Here is a 16390-nt window from a genome sequence, read left to right on the forward strand (position 1 = left end):
AAAAAATGTGTTTATACCTAGCATCAATTGAATGAAATACAATGCTTTAATGTTCATCTTTAAACATGTTTCCAGTTGTAATCACTTCTTTTTGTAGGTAAAGTTTCTGCTTATTTTAGCAGTCCCACAGATTTACCAGTGATTGAATGCATATGCATTCTTCTATTCTTGGAAAAGGTGGGCAATGTTTAATGGAAGCAGGTGATTTTGTGTTCTTTCTATTTTTAGTAAACACTTCCTGATGGTGACATTGCACTATTTATCTTTGCAATATAGTACCTCGGGATTATCAGAATTTCCTGTTTCCATTTATAGACTTACTAATAGCTGGAATATGTAAGCTCACCATAAATGTCTTCCTTCTTATTAGTAAGCATTTTATATTTTTAGAAATGGTAAAAATCATAATATTCCCCTTCATTTTTCTGTGAAGATTAATAATTTGCTTTTGAATTTGCAGGGACTGCATGAAGATAGGGGAAGTAGATGGGAAGAAGATTGGGTGCACTGTTAGTCTATTGGTAAGAAACATACTTTAAATTGGTCAATAGTTTGCCAGCAATGATGTCTTAATGAAAATGTTTTTTCATTTATTTCTTGACGTGCAGTTTATTTCCTCATTAAAACAAACACAATGGTTGAGGTACAAATTTATTCAGGCAGTAAGGATTCAAAATGAGTGTTTCTTGCAGGTAAGGGAAAAGCTCAAGCCTGTCTAGATTGTCATTGTAGCCCATGTAATTATGTGTGAGCAGAAAATTGAAAGCTGGAGGCCCTTAATATGCAGAGTATGCTGCTACATTTCCAAATCTGCTAAAAAGTTAAGGTGTGAACTTGTCTAGAATCGTAAGATGCACTTGCAGCAGTTGTGGTGGCAACGGTAGGACTTGGCAGCTGATTGAGGCTTGATATAGTTACCTGTCAAAAAGCAGTTACAATAAGACCTTAAGGTCTTTTTTTTAAATGCTTAAGTCAGCATGTTATTACCAAAGAACACTTTTAAAGAATTACAAAACTGGTGATTTTTATCATCTTCTTTTTTTTTTTTATCATTTCCTTTGGTTTATACAATGAACACTTTTTTAATGTGAATACTTTTAGAGCTAAATGTGTACAATAGCTGCGTCATGCCATTAAGTAGGAAATTCGGTCATATTGTATCGCCATTGTTTGACCAGTTACAGTAAAGCAAAATATTTCCAATAGCCGTTCGCTAGCAAACTTGTGTCTCTATTACAGAATGTTAAGAGAACAAAGAAGTTTTTCTTTAAGTGCTATAGCACTGTATTCCTCACTAGCATGGCTGTTGCAGCCCTAAGATGTGGTACGATTTTGAGTTTGAGGATAAAAAACAAATCTTTGTGTTATTAGGAGCAGTTTTCTGGTAGATCTGTGGTCCCATCTGACTATAATATGTGTGTATATCTCGTATATCTTATGGCTATGCGAGGGAGCCTAAACCTGAAAATCTTCAGTACGGCAATGGCAATAATAAATTCTCTCTTCCACAGAAGATCATCCATATGTAAAATAATTAACTACGAGGTTGTTTTTCTCCCAAGATAAAATAAATATATCTGTATAGCTGCACGATTCTGGCCAAAATGAGAATCACAATTTATTTGCTTAGAATAAAAGATCACGATTCTCACAGCGCAAAATCTTTCACATTATGGCAAAAAAAAAAATTGGGCTAACTTTACTGGTTATTTTATTTTTATTTTTTTAATTCATTAAAGTGTAACTTTTTTCCCAAAAAATTGTATTTGAACGACTGCTGCGCAAATACAGTGTGACATAAAATATTGCAACAACCACCATTTTATTCTCTAGGGTCTCTACTAAAAATATATAAATATATATATATATATATATATATATCTATATAGATAGATCGATATCTATCTATATAGATATATATAATGTTTGGGGGTTCTAAGTAATTTTCTAGCCAAAAAAAATGATTTTAACTTGAAACCAACAAATGTCAGAAAAAGGTTTAGTGTTTAAGTGGTTAAACTTCACTCATTTACACACCAAAGTGTATTCCTTTGATCTAACGGACAAAGTTCCACTCCTAAATAATGTTGTGATTCTTGGCAGACTGCCCGTTTTTTTACGGCTGTGGGCTTTAGCAGAGCAGAGAAAATTCTCTGCATAGAAACAATCGGGAAATACTTTGTCAAGATCACAATGGGGAAAAAATCGCAATAACGATTCTTAATGATTAATCGGGCAGCTCTACTCATCTGTTCCTATAAGGTGTTATTCTGTTAAAGTTTTGATAATATTAATAGTGATACTATGTATAATAATATACCAAAAGCTCAAAGAAGCGGAGGTCTTTTTTATTTACAAAGTAAAATACTAATACATAAAGATCTAAAGTAATATAACAGAGAACATACAAAGAAAACAGACACTACGTTACGCAAGTCCATCCTCAAAATTCAATATCTTGGCTGGGCTTCAGTCAGGGACAGAATATAGTCTGACTTGGCATTTTATAATAAACACAAGCTCAACCCATATGGACACCCCCACTCACCCCCCTGTAACGTTTTCTGACCAAATAGGAAAAATCTGGAATTAACAGGGATTATGTTGCTATCTTCGATATCCTTCAGCAGATGGCGTTGTCTCATTGTAGGCATATTCCTTGACCCAGGTCAACCTTTGGTTTACAGCTTGCTCTTTGATCTGACAGTGATAAATAGCTGATCAGAAATTCTCATCTCTACCCCATGAGAGCTTATGAGGTGATGCTCTCTTATGTCCATACCCCACAGCCAGGGATCACGTGTGAATATTCTCCTAGGTGAAGGAGAAGAATCCTTATTTGCAATCTTCTGTTAACCCCTTGCTGACTGGCTCACACCAATATACGTCGGCAGAATGGCACGTACAGGCATATTAACATACCTGTACGTTGCCCTTTAAGACACGGTATTGTGGGCGCGCATCCGCCGCAAGCTCAGTGAGTGTGATTGCAGGTCCCGCGGACTCGATGTCTCACGGAGAGGAGGAACGGGGAAATGCTAATGTAAACAAGCATTTCCCCATTCTTCCTAGTGACAGGACACTGATCACAGCTCCCTGTGATCGGGAGCGGTGATCAATGTTGTGACACACGTAGCCCATCCCCCCCCAGTTAGAACACATCCATAGGACACCCTTAACCCCTACTGGTTAACCCCTTCACTGCCAGTCACATTTACTCAGTAATCAGTGCATTTTTAATTTCACTAAATGTGAATGGTCCCAAAATAGCGCCAAAAGTGTCCGCTCTCTCCGCCATAATGTCGCAGTCACAATAAAAATCGAAGATCGCCACCATTACTAGTAAAAAAAAAATTATTAATAAAAATGCCATAAACTATCCCCTATTTTGTAGACGCTATAACGTTTGCGCAAACCAATCAAGAAACGCTTATTGCGATATTTTTTTTTTTTTTTTTTACCAAAAATATGTAGAAGAATACGTATCAGCCTAAACTGAGGAAAAAATGTTTTTTTTTATATATTTTTTGGGGATATTTATTATAGCAAAAAGTAAAAAATAATGCGTTTTTTTTTCAAAATAATCGCTCTTTTTTTTGTTTATAGCGCAAAAAATAAAAAACGCAGAGGTGATCAAATACCACCAAAAGAAAGCTCTATTTGTGGGGAAAAAAAAGACGTAAATTTTGTTTGGGAGCCACGTCGCATGACCGTGCACTTGTCAGTTAAAGTGACACAGTGCCAAATCGCAAAAAACGCTCTGGTCTTTGGCCAGCCAAATGGTCCAGGGCTGAAGTAGTTAAACGCACCCTGCTGTGTTATCCTGCCTTATTGGTATTCCAAGATGATCCCCAATAGTGACCAGATGGCTTATTGATAACCAAACCGTAACAATCCAGAAATTACTAATATTAATGAATGTTGTGCATTCCAACAGTAACTAACCCTAAGGTATTCATTCCCATATTCAAAAGCATTGGTCAGGTTTGACTCTCTTAGTAACTTAAGGTAAATTATGAGTAGATAGAGGCCTTTATTGTATCACTCACATCACAGACCTAACTATACCTTCAGTGATCTTTCTCTTTGAAATGACAAGCCCATGCCATAAAATGCTCAGTGGTCTATATAACTTGTGTCCTCGATCCTCATGTGAGAGGAAGGGAAAGGTTCTGAAATGTAAACAGTAGTAGTGTTCAACTTTGTGATCGCTGTCATTAACTATCACAGCAATCACAAGGTACAGAGCCATCTCTGATTGGCTCTATGCATTTTAACAGTGCAATCACAGGCTTTGTGTGTCCCGGGAATCTTGCACAATTAGTAAGCAGAGCTATGTTTTAGCCACTAAAGGACCGCCCCACGTACATATACTGCGGCAGGGTGGCCCTTAAGCGCAAAATCACATACCAGTACCTGATTCTTTTCTTTGGTTCTGGGGTGCATGCCCGCACCGCCGGAGCTCTGCTCCCGCTGTACTTGGACACAGCGGGGAGCCAATCAGCGGGTCCGCTGAAAACCTGGCGATCGTTCCAAGAGAGGCAGAACAGCGGTCTGCCTATGTAAACAAGGCAGATCACCGTTCTGCTAGTAAGGGAGACAGCAGAACACTGAGCAGGAACACTGATCTCTGTCTTCCTACAGTTAAACCATCCCCCACACAGTAGGAAAACACTCTCAGGGAACACATTTAACCCTTTAATCGCCCCCGGTGTTAACCCCTTTCCTGCCAGTGTCATTAGTACAGTGACGGTGCATTTTTTTTATAACTGCTCACTGTATTAGTGTTACTGGTCCCCAAAAAGTGTCACTTTGGCAAAAACATGTAGCAGAATACATATTGGCTTAAATTGATAAAGAAATTAGATTTTTTACATTTTTTTATTAGAACGTAAAAAATATATATTTTTTTTTTTCAAAATTGTCTGCCTTTTTTTGTTTATAGCGCAAAAAATAAAAACCACAGAGGGGATCAAATACCACCAAAAGAAATCTCTATTTGTGAGAAAAAAGACATCAATTGTATTTGGGTACGGTGTCGCATGATCGTGCAATTGTCAGTTAAAGCAACGCAGTTCAATATCGCAAAAAATGGCCTGGTCAGGAAGGGGGGTAAACCTTCCGGAGCTGAAGTAGATAAACTGGCCAGAATACCCCATACACCAACCTGTCATTTTAAAATTGCAGTTCTGTAGCACAGAGTTTCTCACTGGTAGAGTGTACTATGTTAAGATGCTGCCTATCTCTTTCAGAAAATGATCACATAAAGCTGCTGGTCTGGTTTTTTTGCCCAATGATTGAAAAATATTGGAAATACTGGAAATTGTGTTTTAAAAATAGTACCACTTAATAAAAATGATATCTGCAATGCTATCTGAAGACGTGGTTTGCTAAGAAAAATAACTAAATGAAATCTATTTCTTTACAGAATTTTTATAAAACTGAGTTGAACAAAGAAGAAATGTATATACGGTATATTCATAAACTGTATGACCTGCACATGAAAGCACAGAATTACACAGGTAAAACATGTACTTCTTATCTCTTCATAATATAAGTATTAAACAATATGGGTAAGGTTTGTTTGCGCTTTAGTCAGTCAATCTCAAGCATCTTGTATTTAGAACAGTTTAATGTGAGATGATCAAATATACAAGCGGGACTTTAGTGACTGTTGAAGGGTTTGGGTTATGTTAATAAATGCCTGTGATTAATGTTGTGAAGTATGGACTATACCCTGAAACTAGTGTATTGCCCAGCCAGTAATTAGTTTTAAGGTGTTACACCATATAACATAATATTCAGGTACGTTTACCTATAGCAGCAAGTCCTATTGTAAATAAAAGAAGACCACAATAACTTATTGTCCCCGACACCTACACAGACAAAACATCAGGAGCCCTTAGGAGCAATCACATAAAATATGGTGTTGTGCTAAATGGTAGTGGTAGTAAATGGTAGTAGGTCTGTAGAAACTCTATTTACTCTGCTATAACACCAAATGTTTCTTGTAAAAACAGTCCAGTTTTATTGTAGAATAGGAGTAGAAATGCCAAGGATGTTCAGTAAGTGCATCATATAAGCCATATATAAGAAAACATCCTGGAGGAAACTGCTTACATAGCCCAAAAGGTGACCAGGGTAGTGAACTGTGGTTTGCTAAAAGGCAGCGGCCGATCCCATAAGCCAATGTTGCTGTTTTAATGGTGCAGGATGTCAAAGTGGGGAACAGAGTACCTGGACCCAGAAGCCGCTGCTGTTCTGGGTCCATCCTGTGGATCAGCTAGTCACTGGAGGTGACTCGCCGGACATGTTTTCATCATCACCCCAATGCATCAACCCCCATCAACGCAAGCTGAACCGGAAACAGGATGTGCAGTTATGCTGTCTCCACGACAACACGTTTTAGGGATGGCCCTTTTTCAAGTTCTTTGAAAAAGGGCTATGCCCGAAAAGCATTGTCCAGTTCAATAGTACTTTGCTCTTAGAAGAAACCTGTAGTAAAAAAATATAGGGTATGCAGTTGCTAACGTTCTAAGAATACTAGTTCCCTGGCTGTCTGGCATCAGTACTTTCTGAGCCATTGACTTGGAAAAAGTATGCAGCTAGAAAGTCAGAGTGAAGTTGGACCCTGTAAACTGCATACTTGTTCCATGGTCAGTGACTGGGGTGTGGACAAACTTTGTATTTCAGAAGAAGGTGTTGGCAATGGGAGCCTCAATAATTTGTCAATATGTTTTCCTTCACCTTAAAGTTAATGTAAATCCTAACAAAATCCTTTATCTGCTTATTTTTCTCCTGTTAAATATACAAGAAATCAACTTGCTTAAATCTGCGCCATAAGTGCCAAAACATGCCTGTTGATCCTGCTAGTAATTTGAAGAGCTGAAAACTTCCAGTATATCCAGTCCTCTGCTGCAACATTTATATATTAGGAATGTTATTAACTCTGCCTAGGTCTCTCTGTGGACTTCAAAACATTTCCCCTCTGTTATGCGGATGAGAGAGTAAAGAGACTCTCCAGTCCCACACACTGTCCTAGGGTGACAATGAAGCTTCTCTAAAGATACAATGAGTGAGTATTGTCACTCTAAGGCAGGGGTCTCCAAATCTCGGCCCACGGGCCATATCTGGCCTGCTTGTGTTTTGTCCGGCCCGCAGCTCACCCAGACTCTGTCAATACAGCATTGCTGATCTGCTGCCTTTTAAAAGCAGCTGCTGTTATGGGCGGTATGTCTGGCAGGTCCTGGGAACAAAGCCGCTCCCCCCACACCCGTGCTGCCACGCTATACTGAGGATTGGCTGCTGGGGCCACCGGCATCCTAGCAATCAGTGACGTCAACAGCGCGGCACCTCCTGACTTCCCACCCGCTGTTTATATCAGAGATCCTTCCGCTTACGGCCTGCGTGTGTACAGCAGGTGGGAGTTGGGTGGTGCAGGAGAGCTGAAGTCTGCTCGTAGTGTGGCAAGAGGCAAATGGGCATAATTTTGCAACAGATATACATGTACAGGAGGCTCTGCTGGGGACACTGATGACTAGGAGACTCTGATGGGGGACACTGATGATGGGGAGACTCTGCTAGGGGACATTGATGATGGGGAGACACTGCTGGGGACACTGATGATGGGGAGACTCTGATGGGGGACACTGATGATAGGGAGCTTCTGATGGGGGACACTGATGATGGGGAGACTTTGCTGGGGACTCTGATGATGGGGAGACTCTGATGGGGGACACTGATGGTGAGGAAACTCTGCTGGGGTCACTGATGATGAGGAGACTCTGCTGGGGATACTGATGATGGGGAGACTCTGCTGGGGGACACTGATGATGGGGAGACTCTGCTGGGGGACACTGATGGGGAGACTCTGATGGGGACACTGATGATGGGGAGACTCTGCTGGGGCCACTGATGATGGGAAGGCTCTGCTGGGGAACACTGATGATGGGGAGACTCTGCTGGGGGACACTGATGGGGAGACTCTGCTGGGGGACACTGATGATGGGCAGACTCTGCTGGGGACACTGATGATGGGGAGACTCTGCTAGGGACACTGATGATGAGGAGACTCTGCAGGGGACACTGATGAGACTGCTGGGGACACTGATGATGGGGAGACTCTGCAGGGGACACTGATGAGTCTCTGCTGGAGACACTGATGATGGGAAGACTCTGCTGGGGACACTGATGATGGGTAGGCTATGATGGGGAGACTCTGCTGGAGACACTAATGATGGGGAGACTCTGCTGGGGACACTGATGATGGGGAGACTCTGCTGGGGACACTGATGATGGGGAGACTCTGATGGGGGACACTGATGATAGGGAGCTTCTGATGGGGGACACTGATGGCGAGGAAACTCTGCTGGGGTCACTGATGATGAGGAGACTCTGCTGGGGACACTGATGATGGGGAGACTCTGCTGGGGACACTGATGATGGGGAGACTCTGATGGGGACACTGATGATGGGGAGACTCTGATGGGGACACTGATGATGGGGAGACTCTGCTGGGGGACACTGATGGGGAGACTCTGATGGGGGACACTAATAATGGGGGAGACTCTGCTGGGGAATAATGGGGAGACTCTGGGGGACACTGATAATGAGGAGACTCTGATGGGGACACTGATGATGAGGGTGTCCCCATGAGTGGGGGACACTGATAGGGAGACTCTGCTGGGGGACACTGATGATTGGCAGACTCTGTTGGGGACACTGATGATGGGGAGACTCTGCTAGGGACACTGATGATGGGGAGACTGCAGGGGACACTGATGAGACTGCTGGGGACACTGATGATGATGAGACTGCTGGGGACACTGATGATGGGGAGACTCTGCAGGGGACACTGATGATGGTAAGACTCTGCTGGGGACACTGATGATGGGGAGGCTATGATGGGGAGACTCTGCTGGGGACACTGATGATGGGGAGACTCTGCTGGGGACACTGATGATGAGGAGACTCTGCTGGGGACACTGATGATGGGGAGACTGTGCTTGGACACTGATGATGGAGAGACTCTGCTGGGGCCACTGATGATGGGTAGAATGCAGGGGACACTGATGAGACTCTGCTGGGGACACTGATGATGGGTAGACTCTGCTGGGGACACTGATGATGGGGAGGCTATGATGGGGACACTGATGATGGGGAGACTCTGCTGGGGACACTGATGATGTGGAGACTCTGCTGGGGACACTGATGAGGTGGAGACTCTGCTGGGGACACTGATGATGGGGGGACTCTGCTGGGGACGCTGATGATGGGGACACTCTACTGGGGACGCTGATGATGGGGAGACTCTGCTGGGGACGCTGATGAGGTGGAGACTCTGCTGCGGACACTGATGAGGTGGAGACTCTGCTGCGGACACTGATGAGGTGGAGACTCTGCTGCGGACACTAATGATGGGGAGACTCTGCAGGGGACACTGATGAAACTCTGCAGGGGACACTGATGAGACTCCGCAGGGGACACTGATAATGGGGAGACTCTGCTGGTGACACTGATGATGGGGAGACTCTGCTGGGGAGGCTATGATGGGGAGACTCTGATGCGGGGCACTGATGGGGAGACTCTGATGCGGGGCACTGATGGGGAGACTCTACTGGGGACACTGATGATGAGGAAACCCTGATAGGGACACTGATGATGGGGAGACTCTGCAGGGGACACTGATGAGACTCTACAGGGGACACTGATGAGACTGTGCTGGGGACACTGATGATGAGGAGACTCTGCTGGGGACACTGATGATGGGGAGACTCTGCTTGGACACTGATGATGGGGAGACTCTGCTGGGGCCACTGATGATGGGGAGAATGCAGGGGACACTAATGAGACTCTGCTGGGGACACTGATGATGGGGAGACTCTGCTGGGGACACTGATGATGGGGAGGTTATGATGGGGAGGCTATGATGGGGACACTGATGATGGGGAGACTCTGCTGGGGACACTGATGATGAGGAGACTCTGCTGGGGACACTGATGATGAGGAGACTCTGCTGGGGACGCTGATGATGGGGGGACTCTGCTGGGAATGCTGATGATGGGGAGACTCTGCTGGGGATGCTGATGATGGGGAGACTCTGCTGGGGATGCTGATGAGGTGGAGACTCTGCTGCGGACACTGATGAGGTGGAGACTCTGCTGCGGACACTGATGAGGTAGAGACTCTGCTGCGGACACCGATGAGGTGGAGACTCTGCTGCGGACACTGATGAGGTAGAGACTCTGCTGCGAACACTAATGATGGGGAGACTCTGCAGGGGACACTGATAAAACTCTGCAGAGGACACTGATGAGACTCTGCAGGGGACACTGATAATGGGGAGACTCTGCTGGGGACACTGATGATGGGGAGACTCTGCTGGGGAGGCTATGATGGGGAGACTCTGATGCGGGGCACTGATGATGGGGAGACTCTACTGGGGACACTGATGATGAGGAGACTCTGCTAGGGACACTGATGATGGGGAGACTCTGCAGGGGACAATGAAATTGACAAATATGCCACAAAGTTTACAAGAGGAGGTATAATCTCGTGAATAGGTACCATCATACTGAGTATGAATAGAGCCAAAAATGAAGTTGAAAGAGAAGCAAAAAGCAGGGACTTCTCCAACAGAGTCCTGCCTCTTTCAGGAAAAAAAGGACTGTTGCGGTACCATAAGGAAAAGACTTGTTTTTATTAAAAAATATATAAATGTATTCCATAATAATAATAAAAAGTCCTACAAGGGACATATATTGTACAAAATCAACATTTTTTACATACACAAACAATAATGGTTATTTACAGCATTGTTGACACTCTATTGGTATACAGTAGCTAATGCCCACACAGATGCATAAGCGAGAGTTGACTAATGTAATACTTGCAGACGTGACCTCTACAGTTTCGCGGTCACAGCCGCTTCTTCAGGAGGCGTCTGATAGTATATAGTCTATGAAAGGGAGAAAACAGTACAGTATCAACATGACAGGTAACAATATATAAATAATTGTCAAAGAGAGTATACAGATTTAATATTGGAGAGCATACTTAGATTTAAAAATTGCACTCACCAAGCTGTAACCACAAAGGTTCTCTGGAGCAATACTGTGAGACGCCCTCAAGAGGCGTTCCCCCGGGGGCGGGCCAGGGAGGCAGATTAGGAAAATACTATTGTGGAAAATTTAATAGGATAAAATATCTTCTTTTTTCCCCCCTCCCCCTTTACCTGCTTTCCCCTTTCTCTCCCTTTGGTTCTAATTCTTTCCTTTATTTATGGCACTTCCTGGGTGGTCCCCTTTCATAAAAAAATATATTATATCAATTTGCTAAAAATATTTTATCCTATTAAATTTTCCACAATAGTATTTTCCTAATCTGCCTCCCTGGCCCGCCCCCGGGGGAACGCCTCTTGAGGGCGTCTCACAGTATTGCTCCAGAGAACCTTTGTGGTTACAGCTTGGTGAGTGCAATTTTTAAATCTAAGTATGCTCTCCAATATTAAATCTGTATACTCTCTTTGACAATTATTTATATATTGTTACCTGTCATGTTGATACTGTACTGTTTTCTCCCTTTCATAGACTATACTGTATACTATCAGACGCCTCCTGAAGAAGCGGCTGTGACCGCGAAACTGTAGAGGTCACGTCTGCAAGTATTACATTAGTCAACTCTCGCTTATGCATCTGTGTGGGCATTAGCTATACCAATAGAGTGTCAACAATGCTGTAAATAACCATTATTGTTTGTGTATGTAAAAAATGTTGATTTTGTACAATATATGTCCCTTGTAGGACTTTTTATTATTATTATGGAATAAATTTATATATTTTTTAATAAAAACAAGTCTTTTCCTTATGGTACCGCAACAGTCCTTTTTTTACCTGAAAGAGGCAGGACTCTGTTGGAGAAGTCCCTGCTTTTTGCTTCTCTTTCAACTGCAGGGGACAATGATGAGACTCTGCAGGGGACACTGATGAGACTGTGCTGGGGACACTGATGATGGGGAGACTCTGCTGGGGACACTGATGATGGGGAGACTCTGCTGGGGACACTAATGATGGGGAGACTCTGCTGGGGACACTGATGATGGAGAGACTCTGTTGGGGACACTGATGAGACTCTGCAGGGGACACTGATGATGGGGAGACTCTGCTGGGGACACTGATGATATGGGGGGGACTCTGCTGGGGACACTGATGATGGGGAGACTCTGCTGGGGACACTGATGAGACTCTGCAGGGGACACTGATGATGGAGAGGCTCTGCTGGGGACACTGAAGATGGGGAGACTCTGCTGGGAACAGTGATGATGGGGAGACTCTGCTGGGGACACTGATGACGGGGAGACTCTGATGGGGGTAACTGATGACGAGCAGACTCTGATGGGGCACACTGATGGGGAGATTCTGCAGGGGACACTGATGATGGGGAGTCTTTGCTGGGGACACTGATGATGGGGACACTCTACTGGGGACACTGGGTAGACTGATGGGGGACACTGATGATGAGCAGACTCTGATGGGGCACACAGATGATGGGGAGACTCTGCAGGGGACACTGATGATGGGGAGACTCTGCTGGGGACACTGATGATGGGGAGACTCTGCTGGGGACACTGATGAGACTCTGCAGGGGACACTGATGATTGGGAGACTCTGCAGGGGACACTGATGTTGGGGAGACTATGCTGGGGACTCTAATGATGGGGAGACTCTGCTGGGGACACTGATGATGGGGAGACTCTGCTGGGGACACTGATGATGGGGAGACTCTGCTGGGGACACTGATGATGGGGAGACTGCTGGGGACACTGATGAGACTCTGCAGGGGACACTGATGATGGGGAGACTCTGCTGGGGACACTGATGATGGGGACACTCTACTGGGGACACTGGGTAGACTGATGGGGGACACTGATGATGAGCAGACTCTGCTGGGGACACTGATGATGGGGAGACTCTGCTGGGGACACTGATGAGACTCTGCAGGGGACACTGATGATGGGGAGACTCTGCAAGGGACACTGATGAGACTCTGCTGGGGACACTGATGATGGGGAGATTCTGCTGGGGACACTGATGATGGGGAGACTCTGCTGGGGACACTGATGATGGGGAGACTCTGCTGGGGACACTGATGATGGGGACACTCTGATGGGGACACTGATGATGGGGAGACTCTGATGGGGGACACTGATGATGGGGAGACTCTGCTAGGGACACTGATGATGGGGAGGCTCTGCTGGGGACACTGAAGATGGGGAGACTGTGCTGGGGAGGCTATGATGGGGAGACTCTGATGCAGGGCACTGATGATGGGGAGACTCTAAAGGGGACACTGATGATGGGGAGACTCTGCTGGGGACACTGATGATGGGAAGACTCTGATGGGGACACTGATGATGGGGAGACTCTGCTAGGGACACTGATGATGGGGAGGCTCTGCTGGGGACACTGAAGATGGGGAGACTCTGCTGGGGACACTGAAGATGGGGAGACTCTGCTGGGAACAGTGATGATGGGTAGACTCTGCTGGGGACACTGATGATGGGGAGACTCTGATGGGGGTCACTGATGGCGAGCAGACTCTGATGGTGCACACTGATGGGGAGATTCTGCAGGGGACGCTGATGATGGGGAGTCTTTGCTGGGGACACTGATGATGGGGACACTGCTGGGGACACTGATGATGAGCAGACTCTGATGGGGCACACAGATGATGGGGAGACTCTGCAGGGGACACTGATGATGGGGAGACTCTGATGGGGACACTGATGAGACTCTGCAGGGGACACTGATGATGGGGAGACTCTGCAGGGGACACTGATGAGACTCTGCTGGGGACACTGATGATGGGGAGACGCTGCTGGAGACACTGATGGGGAGACTCTGCTGGGGACACTGATGATTGGGAGACTCTGATGGTAAGGCTTTGATGGGGAGACTCTGATGCAGGGCACTGATAATGGGGAGACTCTACTGGGGACACTGATAATGGGGAGACTCTGATGGGGACACTGATGATGGGGAGACTCTGCTAGGGACACTGATGTTGGGGAGACTCTTCTGGGAACAGTGATGATGGGGAGACTCTGCTGGGGACACTGATGATGGGGAGACTCTGATGGGGGACACTGATGATGAGCAGACTCTGATGGGGCACACTGATGGGGAGATTCTGTAGGGGACACTGATGATGGGGAGTCTTTGCTGGGGACACTGATGATGGGGAGACTCTGCTGGGGACACTGATGGGGAGACTCTGCTGGGGACACTGATGATGGGGAGACTCTGCTGGGGACACTGATGATGGGGAGACTCTGCTAGGGACACTGATGATGGAGAGGCTCTGCTGGGGACACTGAAGATGGGGAGACTCTGCTGGGAACAGTGATGATGGGGAGACTCTGCTGGGGACACTGATGACGGGGAGACTCTGATGGGGGTAAATGATGACGAGCAGACTCTGATGGGGCACACTGATGGGGAGATTCTGCAGGGGACACTGATGATGGGGAGTCTTTGCTGGGGACACTGATGATGGGGACACTCTACTGGGGACACTGGGTAGACTGATGGGGGACACTGATGATGAGCAGACTCTGATGGGGCACACATGATGGGGAAACTCTGCAGGGGACACTGATGATGGGGAGACTCTGCTGGGGACACTGATGATGGGGAGATTCTGCTGGGGACACTGATGAGACTCTGCAGGGGACACTGATGATTGGGAGACTCTGCAGGGGACACTGATGATGGGGAGACTCTGCTTGGGACTCTGATGATGGGGAGACTCTGCTGGGGACACTGATGATGGGGAGACTCTGCTGGGGACACTGATGATGGGGAGACTCTGCTGGGGACACTGATGATGGGGAGACTGCTGGGGACACTGATGAGACTCTGCAGGGGACACTGATGATGGGGAGACTCTGCAAGGGACACTGATGATGGGGAGACTCTGCTGGGGACACTGATGATGGGGACACTCTACTGGGCACACTGGGTAGACTGATGGGGGACACTGATGATGAGCAGACTCTGATGGGGCACACAGATGATGGGGAGACTCTGCAGGGGACACTAATGATGGGGAGACTCTGCTGAGGACACTGATGATGGGGAGACTCTGCTGGGGACACTGATGAGACTCTGCAGGGGACACTGATGATTGGGAGACTCTGCTGGGGACACTGATGATGGGGAGACTCTGCTGGGGACACTGATGATGGGGAGAGTCTGCTGGGGACACTGATGATGGGGAGACTCTGCTGGGGACACTGATGATGGGGAGACTCTGCTGGGGACACTGATGAGACTCTGCAGGGGACACTGATGATGGGGATACTCTGCAGGGGACACTGATGAGACTCTGCTGGGGACACTGATGATGGGGAGACTCTGCTGGGGACACTGATGATGGGGAGACTCTGATGGGGGACACTGATGATGGGGAGACTCTGCTAGGGACACTGATGATGGGGAGGCTCTGCTGGGGACACTGAAGATGGGGAGACTGTGCTGGGGAAGCTATGATGGGGAGACTCTGATGCAGGGCACTGATGATGGGGAGACTCTACTGGGGACACTGATGATGGGGAGACTCTTCTGGGGACACTGATGATGGGAAGACTCTGATGGGGACACTGATGATGGGGAGGCTCTGCTGGGGACACTGAAGATGGGGAGACTCTGCTGGGGACACTGAAGATGGGGAGACTCTGCTGGGAACAGTGATGACGGGTAGACTCTGCTGGGGACACTGATGACGGGGAGACTCTGATGGGGGTCACTGATGGCGAGCAGACTCTGATGGGGCACACTGATGGGGAGATTCTGCAGGGGACACTGATGATGGGGACACTGCTGGGGACACTGATGATGGGTAGACTGATGGGGGACACTGATGATGAGCAGACTCTGATGGGGCACACAGATGATGGGGAGACTCTGCAGGGGACACTGATGATGGGGAGACTCTGCTGGGGACACTGATGGGGAGACTCTGCTGGGGACACTGATGAGACTCTGCAGGGGACACTGATGATTGGGAGACTCTGCAGGGGACACTGATGATGGGGAGACTCTGCTGGGGACACTGATGATGGGGAGACTCTGATGGGGACACTGATTAGACTCTGCAGGGGACACTGATGATGGGGAGACTCTGCAGGGGACACTGATGAGACTCTGCAGGGGACACTGATGATTGGGAGACTCTGCAGGCGACACTGATGATGGGGAGACTCTGCTGGGGACACTGATGATGGGGAGACTCTGATGGGGACACTGATTAGACTCTGCAGGGGACACTGATGATGGGGAGACTCTGCAGGGGACACTGATGAGACTTTGCTGGGGACACTGATGATGGGGAG

General features: G+C 46.8%; 1 protein-coding gene across 2 annotated transcripts in view; it reads left to right on the forward strand.

Annotated features, from left to right (window-relative positions):
* DOCK4 (dedicator of cytokinesis 4) overlaps positions 1–16390 on the forward strand; it is a 501293-nt gene that overhangs the window by 380939 nt on the left and 103964 nt on the right. For both annotated transcript variants that reach the window (XM_073619893.1, XM_073619894.1), the window contains 2 exons: positions 461–521; positions 5429–5522. In XM_073619893.1, the coding sequence (XP_073475994.1) occupies positions 461–521; positions 5429–5522 (155 nt within the window). The remainder of the gene's footprint in view (positions 1–460; positions 522–5428; positions 5523–16390) is intronic.

Source organism: Aquarana catesbeiana, linkage group LG03 (genome assembly GCF_042186555.1).
Source record: "Aquarana catesbeiana isolate 2022-GZ linkage group LG03, ASM4218655v1, whole genome shotgun sequence".
Taxonomy (NCBI): domain Eukaryota; kingdom Metazoa; phylum Chordata; class Amphibia; order Anura; family Ranidae; genus Aquarana; species Aquarana catesbeiana.